Source organism: Dermacentor albipictus, unplaced genomic scaffold (assembly GCF_038994185.2).
Source record: "Dermacentor albipictus isolate Rhodes 1998 colony unplaced genomic scaffold, USDA_Dalb.pri_finalv2 scaffold_22, whole genome shotgun sequence".
Taxonomy (NCBI): domain Eukaryota; kingdom Metazoa; phylum Arthropoda; class Arachnida; order Ixodida; family Ixodidae; genus Dermacentor; species Dermacentor albipictus.
Window position 1 is genome coordinate 4,853,210 of NW_027225576.1, and position 20,290 is coordinate 4,873,499.

At 43.8% G+C, this 20,290-nt stretch overlaps 2 protein-coding genes across 9 annotated transcripts in view; both read right to left on the reverse strand.

Moving 5' to 3' along the window:
• The window catches only part of RpL35 (Ribosomal protein L35), a 343,229-nt gene that overhangs the window by 239,214 nt on the left and 83,725 nt on the right, over nt 1–20,290 (reverse strand). The window lies entirely within an intron of this gene.
• LOC139052370 (golgin subfamily A member 1-like) overlaps nt 1–20,290 on the reverse strand; it is a 231,397-nt gene that overhangs the window by 194,700 nt on the left and 16,407 nt on the right. For all 8 annotated transcript variants that reach the window (XR_011509873.1, XM_070529459.1, XM_070529462.1 and 5 more), the window contains 3 exons: nt 16,018–16,097; nt 14,493–14,523; nt 14,246–14,340 (listed from right to left, as the gene is read on the reverse strand). Coding sequence is in view for 7 of the 8 variants with exons in the window: in XM_070529459.1 (XP_070385560.1) it covers nt 14,246–14,340; nt 14,493–14,523; nt 16,018–16,097 (206 nt within the window). In the remaining variant the exon portion in view is untranslated. The remainder of the gene's footprint in view (nt 1–14,245; nt 14,341–14,492; nt 14,524–16,017; nt 16,098–20,290) is intronic.

Here is a 20,290-nt window from a genome sequence, read left to right on the forward strand (position 1 = left end):
CATTTCTGAGAAAAAGAAGTTGAACATCCTCATTTAGAAAAGCATCAAAAGGGTACTCGGCATCCCCATGACTGCCAGTACCGAACGCCTCTATCAACTAGGAGTACACAATTGGAGATTATCGAGGTGCAGGAATCGGCCCAACTGGCTTGGCTGTCCTGCTCTTCGGTGGGAAGAAAAATTCTGGCCATCCTGGGTCTTAACCCAGTACTTTCTGAAGAGAGAAGGCATCGAATCACTGACGAGCAAAGAGAAAGCATTTACGTTGCGCCAACACCCACAGCACAATGGGGGAAGGCGTAAGGCCAGGGCGATTGTCATCCTTAAGAAGATCCAGGATGAAACCCAGTCGGTCTGCTTTGTGGATGCGGCTCCATATGGCCGCTCATCTCACTTTGCCATAGTGGCAATAGATCACAGAGGCTATGCTCTTTTGGGGGCCTTAGTGGCTAGGACCACTTCTAAAGCAGAGCAGGTTGCTGTTGCGTTGGCTCTTTCAGATGACAACAGAACACAAATAAACACAGACTTTAGATTGGCAGTCAGGGCGTTCACGTCTGGCTCCATCGCAAAAGAAGCGCATATTCTTAGGAACAGGGCAATCACTCCACATACGATTACTTCGTTTCCAGCACACTTGGGCCTAAATCTGGACTCACTCACCAATCTTAATGACATTGCTCACTCCCAGACGCGCGTTCTAACTTTCCGAGCGGGAGGAGGAGCCTTGTTACAGTCCAATGTCAAAGAGTTCCGGGGCACTCTATTCACCTTTAATGAATTCACAAAACATTTCTATTTGGAAAGAATCTTTCCTCCCCGACATAAAAAGCTCACAAGACCTCAAGCTATAACCAGGCCCCGCACACTCTCAAGTTCCAGCAATCGCCACAGAGGGCGAAAAATCAACCACGGCGCGTTACAGCATGAAGCGCGCAAGTGGAGCTACTGTAATTTGGTCGTATACTTTAATTTGCAATTTTTCTGCTAGGGGGCGCTTAATGCGGTTGTATATTTGGTTTATAAATTTACATATTATAATACCGAGACCAATCAAGTTGTCCAGCGCTGTTTATTCCAAAAAAGGCAATGCCCCCAGCTCACGCACGAAGAAGTCGAAGAACAGGGAAGATGATGATGGCTATGTACAAACGAAAACGATGAATTACGTTAATAGTGCTTACACTAACTTCCCCCTGTCATGGAAGCGGCCAGCCTGGCCGCAGATTAGAGATTATCTAAACGGGGAGTGAAGGGCTTCATCCACGAGACATGAACAATTTCGGCATTCCGGCGGCGCTGGTCAGTGACGGAGTGTACTGGGCGGACGAGATAGTTCACTGCAGATGTTTGCTGCACAACGGTGTATGGGCCAATGTAGCGTGGAAGGAACTTCTGACAGAGGCGTGGGGTGCGGACTGGAGTCCAAAGCAAGACTTGGTCTCCAGGGTGAAAACGTAGGTCACTGCATTTGTTGTCGCAGTAATGCTTGCGCTCAGCTTGGGTAGCTTCTGTGCTTTACCGGGCGATTTGACGGCAATGTGCAACTCGGGCAGCAAAATCTTCTGGAAGCAACGCGTTAGGTGAAGAAGGTGCAAAAAAGAGTTCTCTGTCGAATATGGTGGAAGGAGATCGTCCATACACAAGGAAGAAAGGGCTGTAGCCGGTAGTCCGTTGAATAGCAGTATTATATGTGAATGTCACAAAAGGAAGAATTTTATCCCAGTCAGTGTGGTCAGGACGGATGTACATGGAAATCATGTCAGACAGCGTACGGTGGAAGCGCTCAGTAAGGCCATTGGTTTGCGGATGATAAGTAGAAGTAGATTTGTGGACGGTATTAGTGGCCTGAAGAACTTCCTCGAGAACTTGTGAAATGAACGCCTTGCCACGGTCACTGAGAAGAACGCGAGGAGCCCCGTGGCGCAAGACGATGGCGCGCAAGAAAAAATCGGCGACCTCAGAAGCGGTGCCGGATCGCAGAGGGGCAGTCTCGACATATCTTGTTAAATGGTCGAGTGAAGTGACAATCCAACGGTGACCGGAGGGTGTCAATGGCAAGGGACCATATAAATCAATGCCAACGAATTCAAAAGGTGCGTCCAGGCAAGGGAGAGGTTGTAGCAAACCAGCAGGAGGGGATGTCGAGCGTTTGCGGTGCTGACATGACGCACAAGAGGCAATGTATTTGGCCACCGTTGTGGATAGGCCAGGCCAGAAGCAGCGGGTCTTTATGCGGTCGTAAGTTTTGTGGAAGCCTAAGTGGCCAGCCGATACGTCGTCGTGAAGTGCCTCTAATATCCGCAAGCGAAGGCAGCGAGGTAGAACTGGGACCCACCGGTGACCTGTTGGGTGGTAAACGTAGCGGTGTAGCACGCCACCTTGAAGGCGGAATTGACGAAATTGGCGTCGCAAGCGGCTGTTGGGTGGTTCGGCGAACCCACTAAGGCGATCCATGAGAGCTCGACAATAGGAGTCGGCCCGCTAAAGCGAGACGAAATCAGAGCGTGATGAAAGCATAACTTGGTCCAGGGGCGTTAACGAGAGTTGGTGTGAGGCAGGCGTAGCATCGGAACGACGTGGTTGGGAAGACGACGGCGCATTACCGGGAGAGAGTGAGAGTGGGCAGCGAGACAATGCGCCTGCACCATGATGACATTTTCCAGACTTGTACGTTATAGTGAAGTCATATTCCTGCAAGCAGAGTATCCAGCGTCCTAAGCGTCCTGACATGTTTTTCATTGATGACAGCCAACACAGAGCATGATGGCCGGTGACGACGGTGAAGTGGCGGCCGTAAAGGTATGGGCGAAATTTCTGAATCGACCAAACGATAGCCAGGCACTCTTGCTCTGTAATGGTGTAGTTCCGCTCAGCTGGAGAAAGTGTTCGGCTGGCATGTGCTATGACTTGCTCTTTAGATGCTGTATTATGTTGCAGAAGTACTGCGCCAATACCTTGTGCGCTTGCGTCAGTATGGAGTATGGTGGGGGCACGATTATCGAAGTGGCGAAGCACTGGTCCGGAAGTAAGATGCTGCTTAAGATCTTGAAAAGCCGACTCGCAGTCGCTAGTCCACGTGAAAGAGGCACCGGTAACCAGTAGCTTGTGTAGAGGAGCTGCTATTGCTGCGAAGTTGTGTATAAATCTACGAAAATATGACGCCAAGCCGAGGAAACTACGTAGATCTTTCTGTTGCTGGGGGCGAGGAAACTGGAGAACAGCACTAATCTTTTCGGGGTCAGGCTGGATACCATCTTTTGAGACGTCGTGACCCAATACTTTTATTGTTTTGCTTGCAAATTTGCATTTTTTTTGTGTTGATCTGGAGACCAGCATTCGCAAGGCACTTGAGAACTTCGTCTAATCGATGAAGATGTTGGCTGAAGTCAGATGAAAAGATGACAATATTGTCCAAATAACAGAGGCATGTCTTCCATTTTAGACCACAAAGTACGTTGCTTATCATGCGCTCAAATGTGGCAGGAGCATTAAAAAGGCCAAAAGGCATCAAGTTAAATTCATAAAGGCCATCCGGTGTAGCGAATGCGGTCTTTTCTTTGTCAGTCTCGTTCATCGGAATTTGCCAATATCCTGATCGAAGATCAAGGCTGGAGAAATACTCCGCCCCTTGTAGTGTGTCCAAAGTGTCGTCAATTCGAGGTATTGGATATATGTCCTTGCGTGTGATCTTATTGAGCGCTCGATAATCCACGCAAAAGTGAATTGAGCAATCTTTTTTCTTTACCAGGACCACGGGGGACGCCCATGGGCTAGATGAAGGTCGTATTATCTTCCGCGCAAGCATGTCAGCAACCTGTTCTTCAATGACCTTTCATTCGGACAGCGATACACGATAGGGGCGTCGTCGTATTATAGCGGAACCATCGGTTTCAATGCGGTGTGTAGCCGCAGGAGTTTGGCTCAACACAGGGGAACAGCTATCGAAACAGGCTTTGTGTTTTGCCAAGACCACCATTAAGGCTTCGGACTGCGCGGCTGTTAGGTCAGAACCAAGAACGGCTGGAGGAGGGAAACAGTCATCCAAACCTGAGGTTGGTACTGGCGATGAAGAAGGGCAAAGCGTGACTACAGGGATAGGTTGAGTGTCGGCGAGGGTTGCCACAGTCATCCCTTTGGGCAGCATCACAGGATCTGGGGTTGTGTTGCAAGCAGACAGAAGGGCACGGCCGCGTGAAAACCGGACGAGACAGGTGGCAATGAGAATTCCGCGAGAAGTACAGCGGGAAGAAGGGACGACTAAGGCGTCTCCGTCGGCGATCTGACTGGATGTTACGGCTACGTCTTCGTGACCAAGACACAGGACGTAGTCTGCAGCGATGGCCAAGTTCACGCATGAAAGTGAAGAGTCCGCAACAGGTTCAAGCTCTGTATCTGTGATGTGGACAACTTCCTCTCTACATGAAATGACGGCTGAAGCAGAATGTAGGAAGTCCCAACCCAGTATAAGTTCATGGATACACGTTGCAAGAATGATAAACTCGATGTGGTGGCGTATGCCGTCGAAGAGAACACGAGCAGTACACTGTTTGTCAGGGTGAATGAATGCATTATTAACACCACGCAAAATAGCGTGGTGTTAATACTTTACGTTTTTACTTTACGGAGCCGGGAACACAGATCACTTCGAAGAACAGAAACAGCGGCACCAGTATCGATGAGAGCTGACACGGGAACACCTTCGACAGTCACAGAAAGTATGTTGGCCGGGCGAACAGGAGGAATTTTTGAAGACCGATAAGAAGCAGTTTCCCCTCCAAAAACTGGAACAGTTAGTTTTCGGAGTGCTGGTCGACAAAATGGGAAGTGGGGCGAAGCGGTGATGTAGAGCGCCGGTAGGGGATGGAGAACGACGTCTGGCCGAATGGGAACTATGAGGCAGATTGGGAGCAGCTGGTGGAGACGGAGAACGCTGTTGAGGGAACGAGTACGGTCCGGGATAGTAGTCGTCTGATCGGCGAGTGCGGTCTCTTTCGTGCCCAGCATAGCCTCACCTTTCATCCTGCTGGCGACGACGGCAGCAGAAGCGAGATATATGGCCACGTATACCACAGTAAAAACAAACCAGACGAGGTGAACGCCACTGAGGGTACGATGGCGCAGCAAGTGCTCTGGTTCCCATCGAAGCCAAATGGTCATAGGAAACGCCAGTAGGCACAGAAGTCACGGTAGGGGTGGGTAGCGAAACAACATCTGCGTAGGTAGGTGTGGAGCACGCTACCGGAGCAAGATGCGTCGTGGGTGTAGTCATCGCTGTCAACTCCTGCTTTACGACCTCGTGCAAGTCGAGGGTGGGGGTTAGGGCGCAGGCAGCAGGTGGACGCCTTAGGTCTTGTAGTTGAAGCTCTTCACGGATGATGGTGCGGATAAGAGCACGTAGATCTGGAGAATGGGGAACCTAAGGATCGCTGCTGTCATGTGGAAGACGAATAGACTGCAGCTCGTCGAGGCGTTGACACGTTGAAGTGATGTCTTGGACAGAAGCCGGATTTTGCCCGATTAAGGCGTTGAACGCGACAGGCCCAATGCCTTTTAAGATGTGGCGAACGCGTTCAACTTCCGTCATGCTAGGATTCGCACGGCAGCACAGAGCCAAGACATCCTCTATGTATGAGGTGTAAGACTCTTGGGGAAGTTGGCGGTGCGTTCCCAGTTTCTGTTTGGCGACTTCTGCACGGCCAGACGAGGAAGCGAAGATTTGCCGCAGCTTCGAGGTAAACGTGGACCAATCCGCGATGTCGGATTCATGGTTGAAATACCACGTCTTTGCAACACCGGTCAAGTAGAAGGCGACGTGCCTCAATTTCTGGGTGTCTTTCCACTTGTTGCAAGAACTCACGCGGTCGTAGTGGTCGATCCAATCGTCTACGTCATCACCGCGGAGTCCCGCAAAGACAGAGGGATCGTGCTGTGGGCTCGTCACAGTCCAAGAGGGCGCCGCAAGCGGGGTCGTTTGTGTGGTAGGGTTAGGGGCGCCGGAAGGGCCGGGGTTGGAAGTGTCCATTGTTGTAGGGGTAGTTGGGTGCAGGCGGCGATTGGAACGGAGCTCCAGGGAGGACGGGAACACGAGAGGACGTCGAGATCTTGACGTACCTCCACCACTTTATAATACCGAGACCTATCAAGTTGTCCAGCGCTGTTTATTCCAAAAAAGGCAACGCCCCCAGCTCACGCGCAAAGAAGTCGAAGAACAGGGAAGATGATGATGGCTATGTACAAATGAAAACGACGAAGTGCGTTAATAGTGGTTACAATATTAATGACTGAGAAACATAGTTAACATGTCATTGTTTTACAAATAAGCAGACCATTGTTTTATTGAACTTACATTATTAAGTCTGTGCTTTATTACTTGAATATAGGTTTTCAGACCTCACTGAAGTGTGATAAGCACAAACCCAATGGTATTGACTGCAGTCCTTGCCGTTTAATCGATTCGAATTGTACAGCGGTAATATTTGCAAACAGTGTGGTCATTTCCTTTGAGCAGCATCACGCAGGTTCATTTTAATTAGATAACAATAATACCTCAGCCTGTTTATGGGTCGAACATTCTATAGTCACCACCAAGCGAACGTGTTTAAAGACGGTGAATTTGAATTTTATCAGCTGCAGTGTTTCAGGGGCATAACGGCTCCACGGCTTCCATCGTTAGTGATCTGCCGGGTCTAGCTACATAATGGCGTGTTCCTTGAAGAAAATGAGCTAGCTAGCATTAAAATTCGTCGCTGGAACTGAGCACAGTCTGTTTGGAGGCTACCCACGAAAGCAGATTAACCTTGCAGCCTCTGGGCGTGTGCACCGGTGAGTAAAAAAGCATTGCTTCACATCCTCGACTTTGAATTTCTTTGCGTGCCAGGAGGATAAACAGATTCCTGTAGTCATTTCTTAAACGTGGAAAATAATAATTAAAAAGTTATTGCCCTTTAAAGGCACTTCAAATGAGGCTCTTGTTATTTTGCCACTTTGCTAAAATAGATCACGGAGTACAGCGTAAATAGTAAATAGTTTTGCCTGTTTGTGCACAAAGGATACACTACGATAAATTCACTGCACATTAGTGGCAAATGTACTTCCGGTGATACAGTTTAATTGTGCTTGAGACATAATAAAATGGCAATGTCTATTACCTAGTATTTGGCAGACAAAAATTTTAATCTAACTGAGGCGTCACTACGCACAGCCCACACAAAGACACCATTGAAAGAAATGCACATGCATGTGTGTGTGTGTGTGTGCGTGTGTGTGCATGCGTGTGTGTGTGTGTGTGTGTGTGTGTGTGTGTGTGTGTGTGTGTGTGTGTGTGTGTGTGTGCGTGTGCACGTGCGCGCTTTTCTGTCATGGAGTGTTTTGTGCCACTGTTCTTAGTCATATATGGATCACAAACTCACTCACACTTACACCATAGTAATTGAAGCTCTTTTTTTCTTTCGACTACAGCCTCCATACTAGAAAGCAGTGAATGTGTCACTACTGGAAGTAACGTCAAGGAGCCAAAGTCCTCACAAGGTATGTTTCTGAAGATTGCAACTAGAACCATAATCTGTTGATTTATTTGACTAACTTTTGCTTCACAATTTTTTGCTTACATGTTTGTCATGGCTACATCATTTCTCTTTTCAGGAAGATGGACAAAAGAGAGATTATTGGTATGCAAGCTGCCCACGCCAAGCCATAAGAAGCTCAATGGTCACCATAATGACAACAGGTCCTCTTGAACTGTGCCTCACCGTGAAATGTTCACAAGTTTACCAGATAGAGGGGTATGAGCCCTATCAGGAAAGCAGTTTCCTACAGTTTTGTATTGTACCGAGCGGGAATGCTAAAATTTTACATGCAAGCTTGCTTGAGTTTAAGGGCATTTTATGATAAAGGAGAAGTAACATGTTAAGTGCCAATTTGTTTCTTTTCAATTCGTTATAGCCATGGCAACCAAAACAGAAACAATTAGCAAGCTTGCTAATGCACAAACTCTGTCATCTGCTCTTTGCAAATCAGCTTGATGGGCATTCCCACCAGGTATCACACGCTCACTCACAACAATTTGTTACATGAAAATGAGAAGAATTCTAAAACTATCAAATGCACCTAATGCAATTTTGAGGAAATGCTACTCATGTTGACAAACTCTGGCAGTCACTGCTCATTTTAATTTTTATTTAATATACCCTCATGGCCATATGGCACAAAAGAGGGGAGTGGTTACAAAGAAATAGAGCAAAGCAAACAAACAAACAAGTGCAGTGAGTTCTGGTAATATAATATTTATCCTGATTATACAATGTTAGCTACAGCTTTACAAAAAGTTTGTTATCAGTGACGGCTACGATACTTCAGGGAAGGTGGTTACATTCCTGAGATGTACGAGAAATGAAAAATTGAAAGAAAGACTTCGCATAACATGAATCAATTACTAGTACCTTACTGTGATGGAAAATTTTTGCGAAATAAAGACGGGTAATTTTGCGGCAGTTAGCCACTGGAATAAGCGTTAGGTTAGTTTTCATTGAGGTTATACTCGCAATATGGTTATAATTAGAACGAAATGAGTAAAGTTATTTTTTACTAGTTCAAGTGAAGTAATAAGATTAACGTGACTGAGATCCCATATTGCAGATGCATATTCAAGTTTCAAGCATATTTGAGTCTTGTAAACCTGTAGTTCAATATTTTTGTGAAATAGCGAAAGACGGGCGACTTTATGGCAGTTAGCTACTGGAATAAGCGCTAGGTTAGTTTTCATTGAGGTTATACTCGCAAATTAGAGTGACACAAGTAGAGCTATATTTTACTAGTTCAAGTGAAGTAATAAGATTAATGTCACTGGGATCCCATATTGCAGATACATATTCATGTTTCGAGCGCATTAGAGTCCTGAAAAGGTGTAGTTTAAAATTTTTGTGAAATAGCGAAAGACGGACGACTTTACGGTGATTAGCTAGTGAAATAAGTGCTAGGTTAGTTTTATTGAGGTTATACTCGCAATAAGGTTATAATTAGAATGAAATGAGTAGAGTTATTTTTTACTACTTCAAGTAACACGACTGGGATTCCATATTGCAGATGCATATTCAAGTTTTGAACATTAGTAGAGTCTTGTAAAGCTGTAGTTTTAACGTAGACGGTGTTTTGAATAAGTTGCACCGTAAGTACCCGTGCATATGATTGGCATTTTTAATGACCCATTCTATATTCATGGTCAACTTTAAGTTATTGGTAATGTGTACAGCAAGATATTTAAATGACATGACGAAATCTAAGGGAATGTTAGGATGGTTAGGATTAGATATGGACACGCACATTATTTTACATTTGTTAATTACAAATGGTTCACGTATAGTTTGCATGAAATCAATAACTAGGCTAGCCCTGCACCGTAAGAGATAGTTAGAAAAGGTATATTCACACAATCGGCCTATTCCACACTTCTCAAACAGACAAGTCAATAAAAAAATTTTTCTTTCTCTGCAAACAACAGATGATAGTCCTGAGCACATTGTGTCCCCAAAAAGCTTTTTGAAACATGCTCGGATTAAGTTCAGCTCAGCATTCAGTCAATCAACAGTGGACGAATTAAAAAGGCATGCACGTCCGTGCCAAAAATGATTCAGTAAGCTATGTATCAGCCTCAGTAAAACTTTGAGTGAAAAGGTTGAGGAAAGTCAAAAGAAACCTCAAATGATGTGGGTGACAAAGCTCTGGTAATGATACTTTAGGGGTATGTGTCTGGGGGAGGTGGGGGAGGGGGAGGGGGTTTCGGCATCGCCTGAGGGGGGGGGGGCTCAGCCCCCCTGGAAAACTTCGGGGGCCCCGAAGCATCCCCATAGTCAGCGCCTATGACTAGAGGGAACCCTGGCGCACTATGACTATTTAGCAACCATTAGCATGATGGGCAGTGCAGTCAAGCCCACTTATAACAACCCCATTTAGAATTAATGTTCGAACACCACAAACAGTTTCTTAACACCCAAAGAGTTTCGTAAGTAGCCTATGAGAAGCCATCTACTTATAGCAACCAGCTAGCCTGCTTGGTTTAGTTTCAACGAATGGAATGAACCGTGCAGTGGCAGTGTCTCGACAAGCTGAGGCAGGGAAGATGGCTGCACAGCATTGCACAGGCAATCCCAACTGTAGGGTGCATCACCTTTTCTTTAAAATCGTTTTACTGCTGATGGGATGTCGATACTACTGAACAGCTCAAACTGTGTTTTGTGCTACCATTACTGTAATTGGTGCAGTGCTTGAATTTTTTATTTCGCTCAGACGTGGGTTGCAATGTCCACAGGATATTCAACATAAAAGAACTAAAAAGCAATACACCAGCACTAAACATGGTAGAGAAATGAACGGGGCTAGTTGGTGGACGCTCATGATTGCATTGAGCTTAAAGTTACATTGACGGAACTACCCGCTACGCTTCCCTTCCCTCCAAGGGAAGGGAAGCGTAGCAGGGGGCGGCAGAGAGTTAGGTGGGCAGATGAGATTAAGAAGTATGCAGGGACGGCATGGCCACAATTAGTACATGACCGGGGTTGTTGGAGAAATATGGGAGAGGCCTTTGCCCTGCAGTGGGCATAACCAGGCTGATGATGATGATGACGGAACTAATGGACAAACATAAGGAACAAAACACGGACGTACGTGGCGCAACCTACCAACTTGTTTAATACTGTTAAAGAACACACTTATACACAAGGTGATGTAGAGGGACGAAGATATAGAAAGATATGACATGACATGTGACATGTGATGATGTGGTGAGCCGGAAAAACATAATTCACTTGCACCCGTTCACCCTGGCAAACTCGACCTCAGCTTCGATGAGCATGATGGCTGGAGTGCTTACACACTTCTCTTTTTCTTTTGCTATCGCCAGTGCTTCCCATATTTCTTGCTCCGTTTTTGTTTTTGATGTGCCAATGACTGCGGTGCTTTCTGGTAGCAGAGAGAAATTGCACTGTTTGCAGTGTGCAGCCAAGTTGCTAGGTGCTGTCAGGAGATGGCATGCGTATTTGTGCTCCCGTAACCTGTCATTTGAACAGCATCCAGTTTGTCCAATGTACTCTTTCCTGCAATCCAGTGGGATTTGGTAAACCACTGAACTAGTGCGTTCCACATACTTTTTCACGTGCTTAGTTAGTCTTACAGAATGTAGCACTTTTTTTTTCTTTGGATCCTGCGTTCACCCTCTTGCACATGCCTTTTAGTTTTTTGCAGAGCGAAGAACAGTACTCGAATGTCATGGCATTGGGCTGTCTTTTTTATTCTATGTGACAGTCCATGCATGTAAGGCAACACCATGCATTTTTTCAATTTGTCCAAAAAAGATATGAGCGAGAAATATGGGAAGCACTGGCAATAGCAAAAGAAAAAGAGAAGTGCGTAAGCACTTCGTCCATCATGCTCATCGAAGCTGAGGTCGAGTTTGCCAGGGCAAACAGGTGCAAGTGAACTATGTTTTTCCGGCCCACTGCATCATCACATGTTGTCCCCTTGTCATCTTTTTTTTATCTACCCCCCGCCCCTCGGCCCCTATCACCTTGTATATAAGTGCATTCTTTAACAGTATTAAAAAAGTTGGTAGTTAGTGCCATGTACGTCTGCATTTTGTTTATGTTCGTCCATTAGATCCGTCAGCATAACACTAAGCGAAATACAATCATGAACATGGTATTTGTCAACAGCCCGCCAATGGCACTAAAGATAGTGATCTGTGCAAAAAATATGGATTGCCAAACTGTATGACCTAGACGAATTGATGAACCTGACAGTAAAGGCTAGGTTCCAAGAACCTCACTTCTACACACCAGAAGACCTTGAGAAAAGAGGTCAAACCTGCATATTCACAAAAAAATGCTACTTTCACTAAGCTGGCACTTCTTTCTGCTAAGAGAATGTCTATAAAGATTAACTGCAGGAAATCAATCCAGCCTTCTGGAAATAGGCCGCCAGTGCAAGCCATACCATCTACAGGCAAACATGCAATGACTTGTTGCTTTTGATGATGGTGTAGATGTCTCGGAAAGTGTCTCTAATAGAGTAATTGCTAGTGAGGTGTGAAAACTTCAGCAAACTCCAGTGGCGAGGATCAATAAACTAGCAAACCTGCAACTGTGCCCCCAATGGTTGGGGGCTTCACCTACACCATGTCAGCAGCTTGAGAAACTTTTAGAGTGTGATTATCTGGTTTACACAATTTGCAATTATCTCCATGATTTCTGCCAGCATGTGCAGTATGCATCATTTCTGGTAATACAGCATCTCCCGCATGCCTTGTTCAGTTCTTTATCTGCAATTTTAAGGAAAAAATGCAATTATAATGAGCTTCTGATATAGCGAGCACATCTTGTGCAACAAAGGTGTTCATTGCACACAGGCTTCACAGTACAAGGATTTCATGTTTGTGGCTTCGAATGGCCTTGTGGCCTTATTAAGCGTTATCTCTCTCAAATTTTGAGGTAACGATAGTTTTCTAAACACAGCCAGGCAATAAGTGTCGGGACACATGCACATTCATTTTGAATTATTGTCTTTATGACATAGTATTTTGTTGAAAATGATCAATTTATAAAGTTACAAAGACATCAGAAGAACGAAGTTTAGGCAATTTATCGCACTACCCATCAGTCCCATGCTGGCTGAACTGCCATTCTCGCAGCTCCCACAGACACTAATGCCAGTGTTCCCTCTAGTAATTTTAGCAGGAAACTCCCTGAATTATGCCGCCACTAAGCTTCAGTGACCCCACCTCTAGTGGGCAACTCTGCCAAGCACCAACCACAATTACTCAGCTCAAATGGCTACACCGAAAGGTTCACCGACACCTGTTAGGGTGGGAGGATATTTTACACCTGAAGCAACCCTCAGTGACAGGCTTCGCAGCACACATACTGACAGCCAAAAGTGATCTCTATCTCTAAATGTGTGCACTAAATAACTTAGCATGTGCTAGGACAACATTTAATTAATGTGTATGTTAATAGTCTCAGAAATTTATAAAGTGTTGTGCCCTTAATTATGCAATAGATTTGTCAATGACTGCACTGTTTTGATTTCCCATTATAATGATATCATTAAAACATCATTAGAATGTGTGTATTTCCTAGTTAGGCAAGTCATGCTAACTAATCCGGAAGAAATATTTTTAATAACTGAGGCTGCACTGTGTTACTGCCGTACACCACCAGTTGCAGCCAGGCTTCAAATACAGAAAATATTATTTTAATTTTACACTTACTTTGGCATACCTTAAATAGCTTTGTAGGCTACTCTCTTACACAGAAAACTAAACAAAATAAGTAAATCTGTTGCATAAAAGGATTTTCTTTAATACTGGAAATACATGGAATCAATGTCAACCACTGCAATGGAAGGAAGTCTTATGTCCCTCAACTGCACCAGTGGGATATGCAGGATGCTGCAGTTATTGACTCTAGACTAATTTTAACCACCTGTGGTTCTTCGATGCATGCCTAAATGTAAGCACATGATCATTTTTGCCTTCTGGTCACATTAAAATGACAAAACTGTGGCCACTTGGTGCTCTTATACATGCACTGAAAACTATGTACACAAGTGTATCTGCTTTCTGCCCCGCCAAACCACTACCTTGGCAGCCAGAGGTTGAACCTGTGACTTTGCGGTCAGCATCACAACACTGTAGCTATACTGACCCATCGAAGTAATTACTAACATTTGCATTGAAAACTGATACATTTTGCCTCTTACAGACACAATAATTTTTTACTACCGTTATAAACATTGTCAGGCATTTAGCACCTGTAGTATGCAAATATTGTAAAATACCGAGGTTGTTACCTCTCTACACACACAGGAGCCCAATGTGCTCCCACAGTAATGCAACCACCTCAAACTCTCCGCCTTCTGCATTGAGAAGTTTTTTTGTATCACGAAACAACATTGCAACCAGATAACATACCATGCTCAGGCACAAACAAATAGAGCTCAGGGAAATGTGATGAGATTCGGCAATTGATTATTGTGCGGTTTTGAAAAGCTTAATACTGTAAGCTAGCACACCATGATGCCATGCTGATTTAACCACTGCAAATATGTGAGATTGTAGGTGACCGCACGCACCCCATTATGAAGTTCTGTCTCGCACACAATGGCCCAGCATGTACCTTACACAAGAAAATTGTGCAAGTGCTCTCTAGATGTCAGCAAAGTGTGTCCGTTACAGAAATGACAAAGAACAACTTGCCCTCTTGATGAGCTGCAGCTTATGGTACATCTCGTCATAGTGGACACCTGTGGGCGCTGACCTCTTCGGTGTGCTACCTTTGTGCTTACTGTTGTCTGAGATAAGAAAAAAAAAGCAGGCAGTGGCATACAGTATAAATTACAATGTCATAAGTCGTAAGTACATTTCAGACATAACTTACATAAATGTGTGCATGAGACAGCTCATGCAACATTGTCTCATGCAACATGCAATGCACAGTACTCACCATTTTCAGTTGAGTTGCCATGTGGCAGTTTCTGTAATGGAAACCAACAACAGTATCAACTGCTGCAATAAGAAGATGGTGCAAGGTGCATAATTCATGGGCAGAATGATGAGAGGGCACACCTAAGTGCAACTTTAGCATTGCCGACTGCACCAATTAATCATTCTACTGTGGCTACATTGTTTCTGCTTAGCACAACTTGACATAGCAGCTTTGCTTCTAAATGCAGTTCTGTACAGCTGGGCTGAATTATAGACAGAGTATTAAACGTCGCCTCTGCTGCAATGAATGACAATTACGCAGTTCAGCTGTCATGACCACGGATGCCTGTACCGTGGCTATCTCTCACTGTCCTGGTTGTCAAGTTTTCCATGTGCTTAATAACAGGGTGTGCATTATTTATATTGTGATAATGCAGCCATTGGCATTATTTACTACCGTGCTGTTAGTCTTGGACAAGAAAAGCATTAGCGTACAAAATTGTACATTGATTTGCATCTGACCAAAATGGAGAGTTAGCATGGCACATGCACACTAAAGTAACTACACACTGCAAGAGTATTTAGCAATACCACCAGGTTTCAGTGAACCTTTGTTTCCCTTCACTAAATTCCTGCAAACAGCAATCATGAGCCCATGACTTCTGAATACATTTAGAAATTCCCACATGCTCATAAGAAAATTCCCTCTAGTATTCCTCAAAAACTAGAGAGAACTGCAGTGTCACTGGAAGAACTTATGGGGAGTCATCACCACCAGACTTAATCTTCCTTTGTCTTTGTCTCCCTGGGAACACCTGAAAAATGCTAGGTGTTTCCGCCACAATATGAAGAATCATGCAGCTTGAAATCAGCAGTAGGCGTGCACAGCCCACAGCATCATCTATTATAAAATGGGACATGGCAAGATATGCCAAAATAGCAAGATCTTTGTGGCCGTTACCATGTTTGCCTGCTCACATTTTTTTTTTCTAAACATTTGCTTCACAAAAGCACAAACCTCACAGTAAACCTCACTGTGAACACTGGCAAAGTGAGGGAACAGCACAATGCAGTGCAGATGTACCAATATCGCTGGCACTGCACCTCAATTGATACTGTGCATGGCCAAGAAGAGCTTGACAGGAAACCATTGGCATTTGCTAGTGCCCACTACAACCCCAATTTTTCACTCGAGGAAAGCAGCCACCACATAATGGTAGGATTGCTTAGCTTGAAAATACATAATTGTTGTTTGATTCCAGATGGGAGGTTGTTGTCCTTTTACACCTGAACCAAAGCACGGTGATCGAAAGAATGCACAAAAACTATTAGCCAAATTTATAGCTCATTACTGTTTGCAGAAAAAAAAATGTGACCGAGTGTAGTCCTCTTAGGATAAAGCTATAGCTAGCTCACAACACACAATACCCTGCACAATTCGCCTACCTATCAGTTTTGCATTTAAGCTAGCTTTCTCTGAAGGAAGCAGCTTGCAGGACAAGGCATTAAAATAAGTACTCCGTCGGCCAGAGTGGTCCCATCACCTTTGGTCTCTGCTCTCGATCACTGTCCGAGGCCTCACTGCAGGTGCTCCGGCCAGGTGTGCTGACACCGCAGTCAGATGCTGCACCAGGCGGGAGAAAGAAAGAATAAAAAAACCTCATGATGAAACAATGTGCACAGGGAAGAATATTAACAGACATAATTGATCCCTTGATGACAAGCGGCATTACTTTGCCAAATCAACTACAAATCAATGAGTCCACTGCTGAAAAGTAGAATGGTCTTGTATCATAGCACACGGGTTCAAAGAAACATGTACCATACATACTTGAGTAAGGGCCACACTCACATAAGAGCTGCACCCTCAACTTGGTAGCCCAAAACTAGAAGAAAAACAAACTTTAAATAAAGAATTTGAAGAATCAAGAGAGTGTCACCGCTTGTGTGCATGCTCTTGGATTCTGAGCATGTGGCCTGCATGATCTTCGAACATCATTGTGAAAGCTTTGATGTCAATGTCATATGTAATGCAATATATCATATATCACTCATATCAACAACTGTACCCATGAGTGTGCTACCAAACTGAATCTGAGCAGCAGTGACAGCGACAGTAGTGAGGACTATAGACGGGCACCAGCTGCGTGGCATGCTCGCGTGAACAAGTATATGTGTTATGAAAACAACAGCGTTGGCTCTTTTTTTACAAGAAAATCAAGGGTATTACGGAAGGCCAGAAAAATTAGGAGAGCAATGACCTACCCCGATGTGAAAATTTCGGAAAAAAATAGCAGTTCTTATATGAGTATACATAGTATGTATTGTGCAGAAATGTGGATAGAGTCACATCAGGCCAGAGCAACACAAGCAGCTGTGGCTTGCTGTGACAAAAAGTTTGGAACTGCTCGTACCACTCTTGGCCGGATGCAAATGGAGCTTATTTGTGTCCACAATGTTGCCCACATGACAATGCACACATACTACATAATGACGTGTGTGTGACTTTCATGACATGCATATGCATGCCCAAACAGATACACACACTATGACACCAAAAGAAGAGCACTGGCAGCCCTGCTTAGTGCTAAACAATGGGGACAAGTAGTCACATAAGGAAGGTGCAAAATGTCAAATGGTGAAAAAATGTTGCTCGAATTACTCTCAGGACAAACAAAAATTAGCCAAGAGCTAGCGGGTTTTTCCTCTAGGATTGCATCCTTCGAAGAGCGATTAACTGGTATAGAGCAGTCTATTGCACCAATTGCTGGTGTTGCATTGCGCGTATCTGAGCTTGAGAAGGCTGTAACTGACCTTTGAGAGATCGTTAATAAATAGTATCGCAAAAATGACGATTTAGAAAACAGGCCTTGCAGAAATAACTTACATATACGGTCTGGCTGAAAACTCCCGCGAATCTTCAGACGAGTTGCTGGAAGCGGTAACTGAACTGATTACATCGAAACTAGAAATTAAATGCAGCGATATTGAACGCTGTCATAGGGTGGGAATGCGAAAGAGCAATAATCCAAGACCTGAAATTATTAAGTTGCTGTATTTTAGAACTAAGGTCGCTATATTAAGTAATGCAAGAAAGTTGAAGAGCACAAAAATATTTATAAATGAAGACTTCTCTGTTCGCATGAGGCAGGTGTGCAAGGAGCTGTGGCAGAATTCAGCTGAGATAAAGAAAAATGTGCAAAAAGCCTGGCTGCACTATGACCATCTGTTGGTGGACAACGTTCGGTACTCTTGGGGTGATAGCAAGAATGCTATCATTAGAGAAAGCCGTCACTTGAATGCTATAGACAATGATTGACAGTTTCAAATGCAATGCTTCACGCTTTTTAATTTAAACGCACGCAGCCTCATTAATAAAATTGAAAACTTTAACTGGCTAAATGAATGTCATATTCCATCAATTATATGTGTGAGGGAGACTTGGCTAAACGAATCCATTCTTGATCATGAGTTCTTGCCTCCTGGTTACACAGTTCTAAGAAAAGACAGGCCTTCTGGCCATGGTGGCAGAGTAGCACTTTTTATTAAAAAGTGGTATTGAATTCTCTTTACTAGCTCAACTTCCAAATGTTGAATCAATATGGTGTAAACTAAAACTTGATGGTCTCGCTATTGTTATCGGTGCTATCTACCGTCCCCCAAATTCTGCCCCTAAAATTTTTTCGGCTATCAGTGATTATAGTGTCGGACAAAAGCTTAACTGTTCTAAACTGGTACTAACCGGTGACTTTAATGCACCCGCTATAGATTGGCATTCGTTATCATCAACTGGCTGTGATAGGATAATTTGTGATTCGTTAATTGACATGTCAGTAGCTTCCGAACTATCGCAGCTGGTTGTTGATACAACGCGCGAAGATTCTGCCTTAGATCTTGTTTTTGCCAATGATGACTTCATAAAGAATGGATATCAGTGCCGTGTTGTTGATGAAATTTCCGACCATAAGGCTGTTATTGTTCATCAAAATGTTGCTTGTGTACCAGTACGGCCAACGTTTAAAACTGTCCTGAATTTTGAGTGTGCTGACGACACTTCTATTATTGCTAAACTTGCGTCATGTTTTGATGATTTTGTGTCTTGTAGTGAACACTACAGTGTGGATACGTTGACTAACCAATTTTATAGTATAGTTAATGAGTGTATAGCACAATTTGTTCCTCAAAAGAGTAGAAAACGCTATGCTACACACCCATGGTATACCAGACCAATTATACAACTCAAACGTCGCATTAAACGACTGCAAAAACGACGGAATGCACACAATAACAACTGGGAGTCCCTAAATAAGTTACTTAAATCTGAACTAAAAGCCAAAATGAGTGAAGCTAGAAAGTTCTATTTTAATACCACATTATCCTCTCTTATGAAAAATAATCCGCTTAAGTTTTGGAAAACCATCAACCCTGCTACCTCAAATCAAATCATATTTTATTCTCCAGCAAGTATCTGGAGAATAAACCTCCTGCCCGTCATCCTTCGTAATAAATGATGTGTCCTGTTCGGACCCTTCGACAATCTCGGAGGCGTTTAATGGCTATTTCAAATCTATGTTTAAAGATGACAATGGTACCTACCCCGACATAGGTATTATCCAGGAAATGGCTCTGTTTCCAAGAATTGAAATTAGCTATACCAATATTTATAACCTTCTCTTGAACATCGCCATTACTAAGGGTGCCGGACCGGATGGTATGATCCAGGAAATGGATGATCCAGGATGATCCACGATAATCCATCCTGGATCCTGGATAGTAAACATGTTTCTGAAGCGCTATGCAGAATGGAATGCTCATTACCTAACCATAACTTTTTGTAAATCATTAGAGACATGTACTGTACCGGCCATTTGGAAAATTGCCAATGTAATTCCTGTGTTCAAATCGGGTAATAAGTAACTAATTTCCAACTACAGGCCTATCTCATTAACATGTACTTGTTGCAAACTCTTAGACCACATTATTCACAAATATGTTCTTCGGTATTTCACTACTAATAAAATATTGTCACAGAATCAACATGGTTTCCGCTCTGGTTTTTCTACAACTACTCAACTCATTGAATTCACTCATGACATCGCTTTGGCTCTAAATAATCGAGGTCAGGTTGGTGCCATATTCATAGATTATAGCAAAGTGTTTGATAAGGTGTGCCACAGAAAACTTCTTCTTAGGATCAGTAAAATTATTAACAATGACAAAATACTCGGCTGGATAGCTGATTGGCTACATTTAAGATCTCAGTATGTTACTTTTAATCATGCGCAGTCATCTTCGGCCACAGTTACTTCCAGGGTACCGCAGGGCTCAGTCCTTGGGCCCCTGCTGTTCATTATTTATATTAATGATGTCACACAGGGACACACCAGTGAAACTGCGATTGTACGCTGACGACTGCGTGCTCTATACCAGAGTAACTAACAGACGAGATCAAGAGATTCTTAGCAATGTATTTTCATCCTGTTGTGGTTGGAGCAACGCGTGGCAAATGAGTATTAATTACAAAAAAACTGTACAAATGACTTTCACTAATAAAAAGCAGCCGTTAAGTTTCAGTTATAGTTGCAATGGGCACTACCTAAATTCTATGAATACCTTCCAATACCTTGGAGTTACCTTCACTCAAAACTTAAAATGGCACCTTCATATTGAAACAATTTGCGCTAGGGCACTTAGGAAACTGGGATATTTGAAGCAAACCCTCAAGTGCTCTACTAAGGACTGCAAATTAACAGCATATAAATCCCTCGTCAGAACATTACTAGAGTACACCTCAGTGGTATGGGCACCATACCCTGC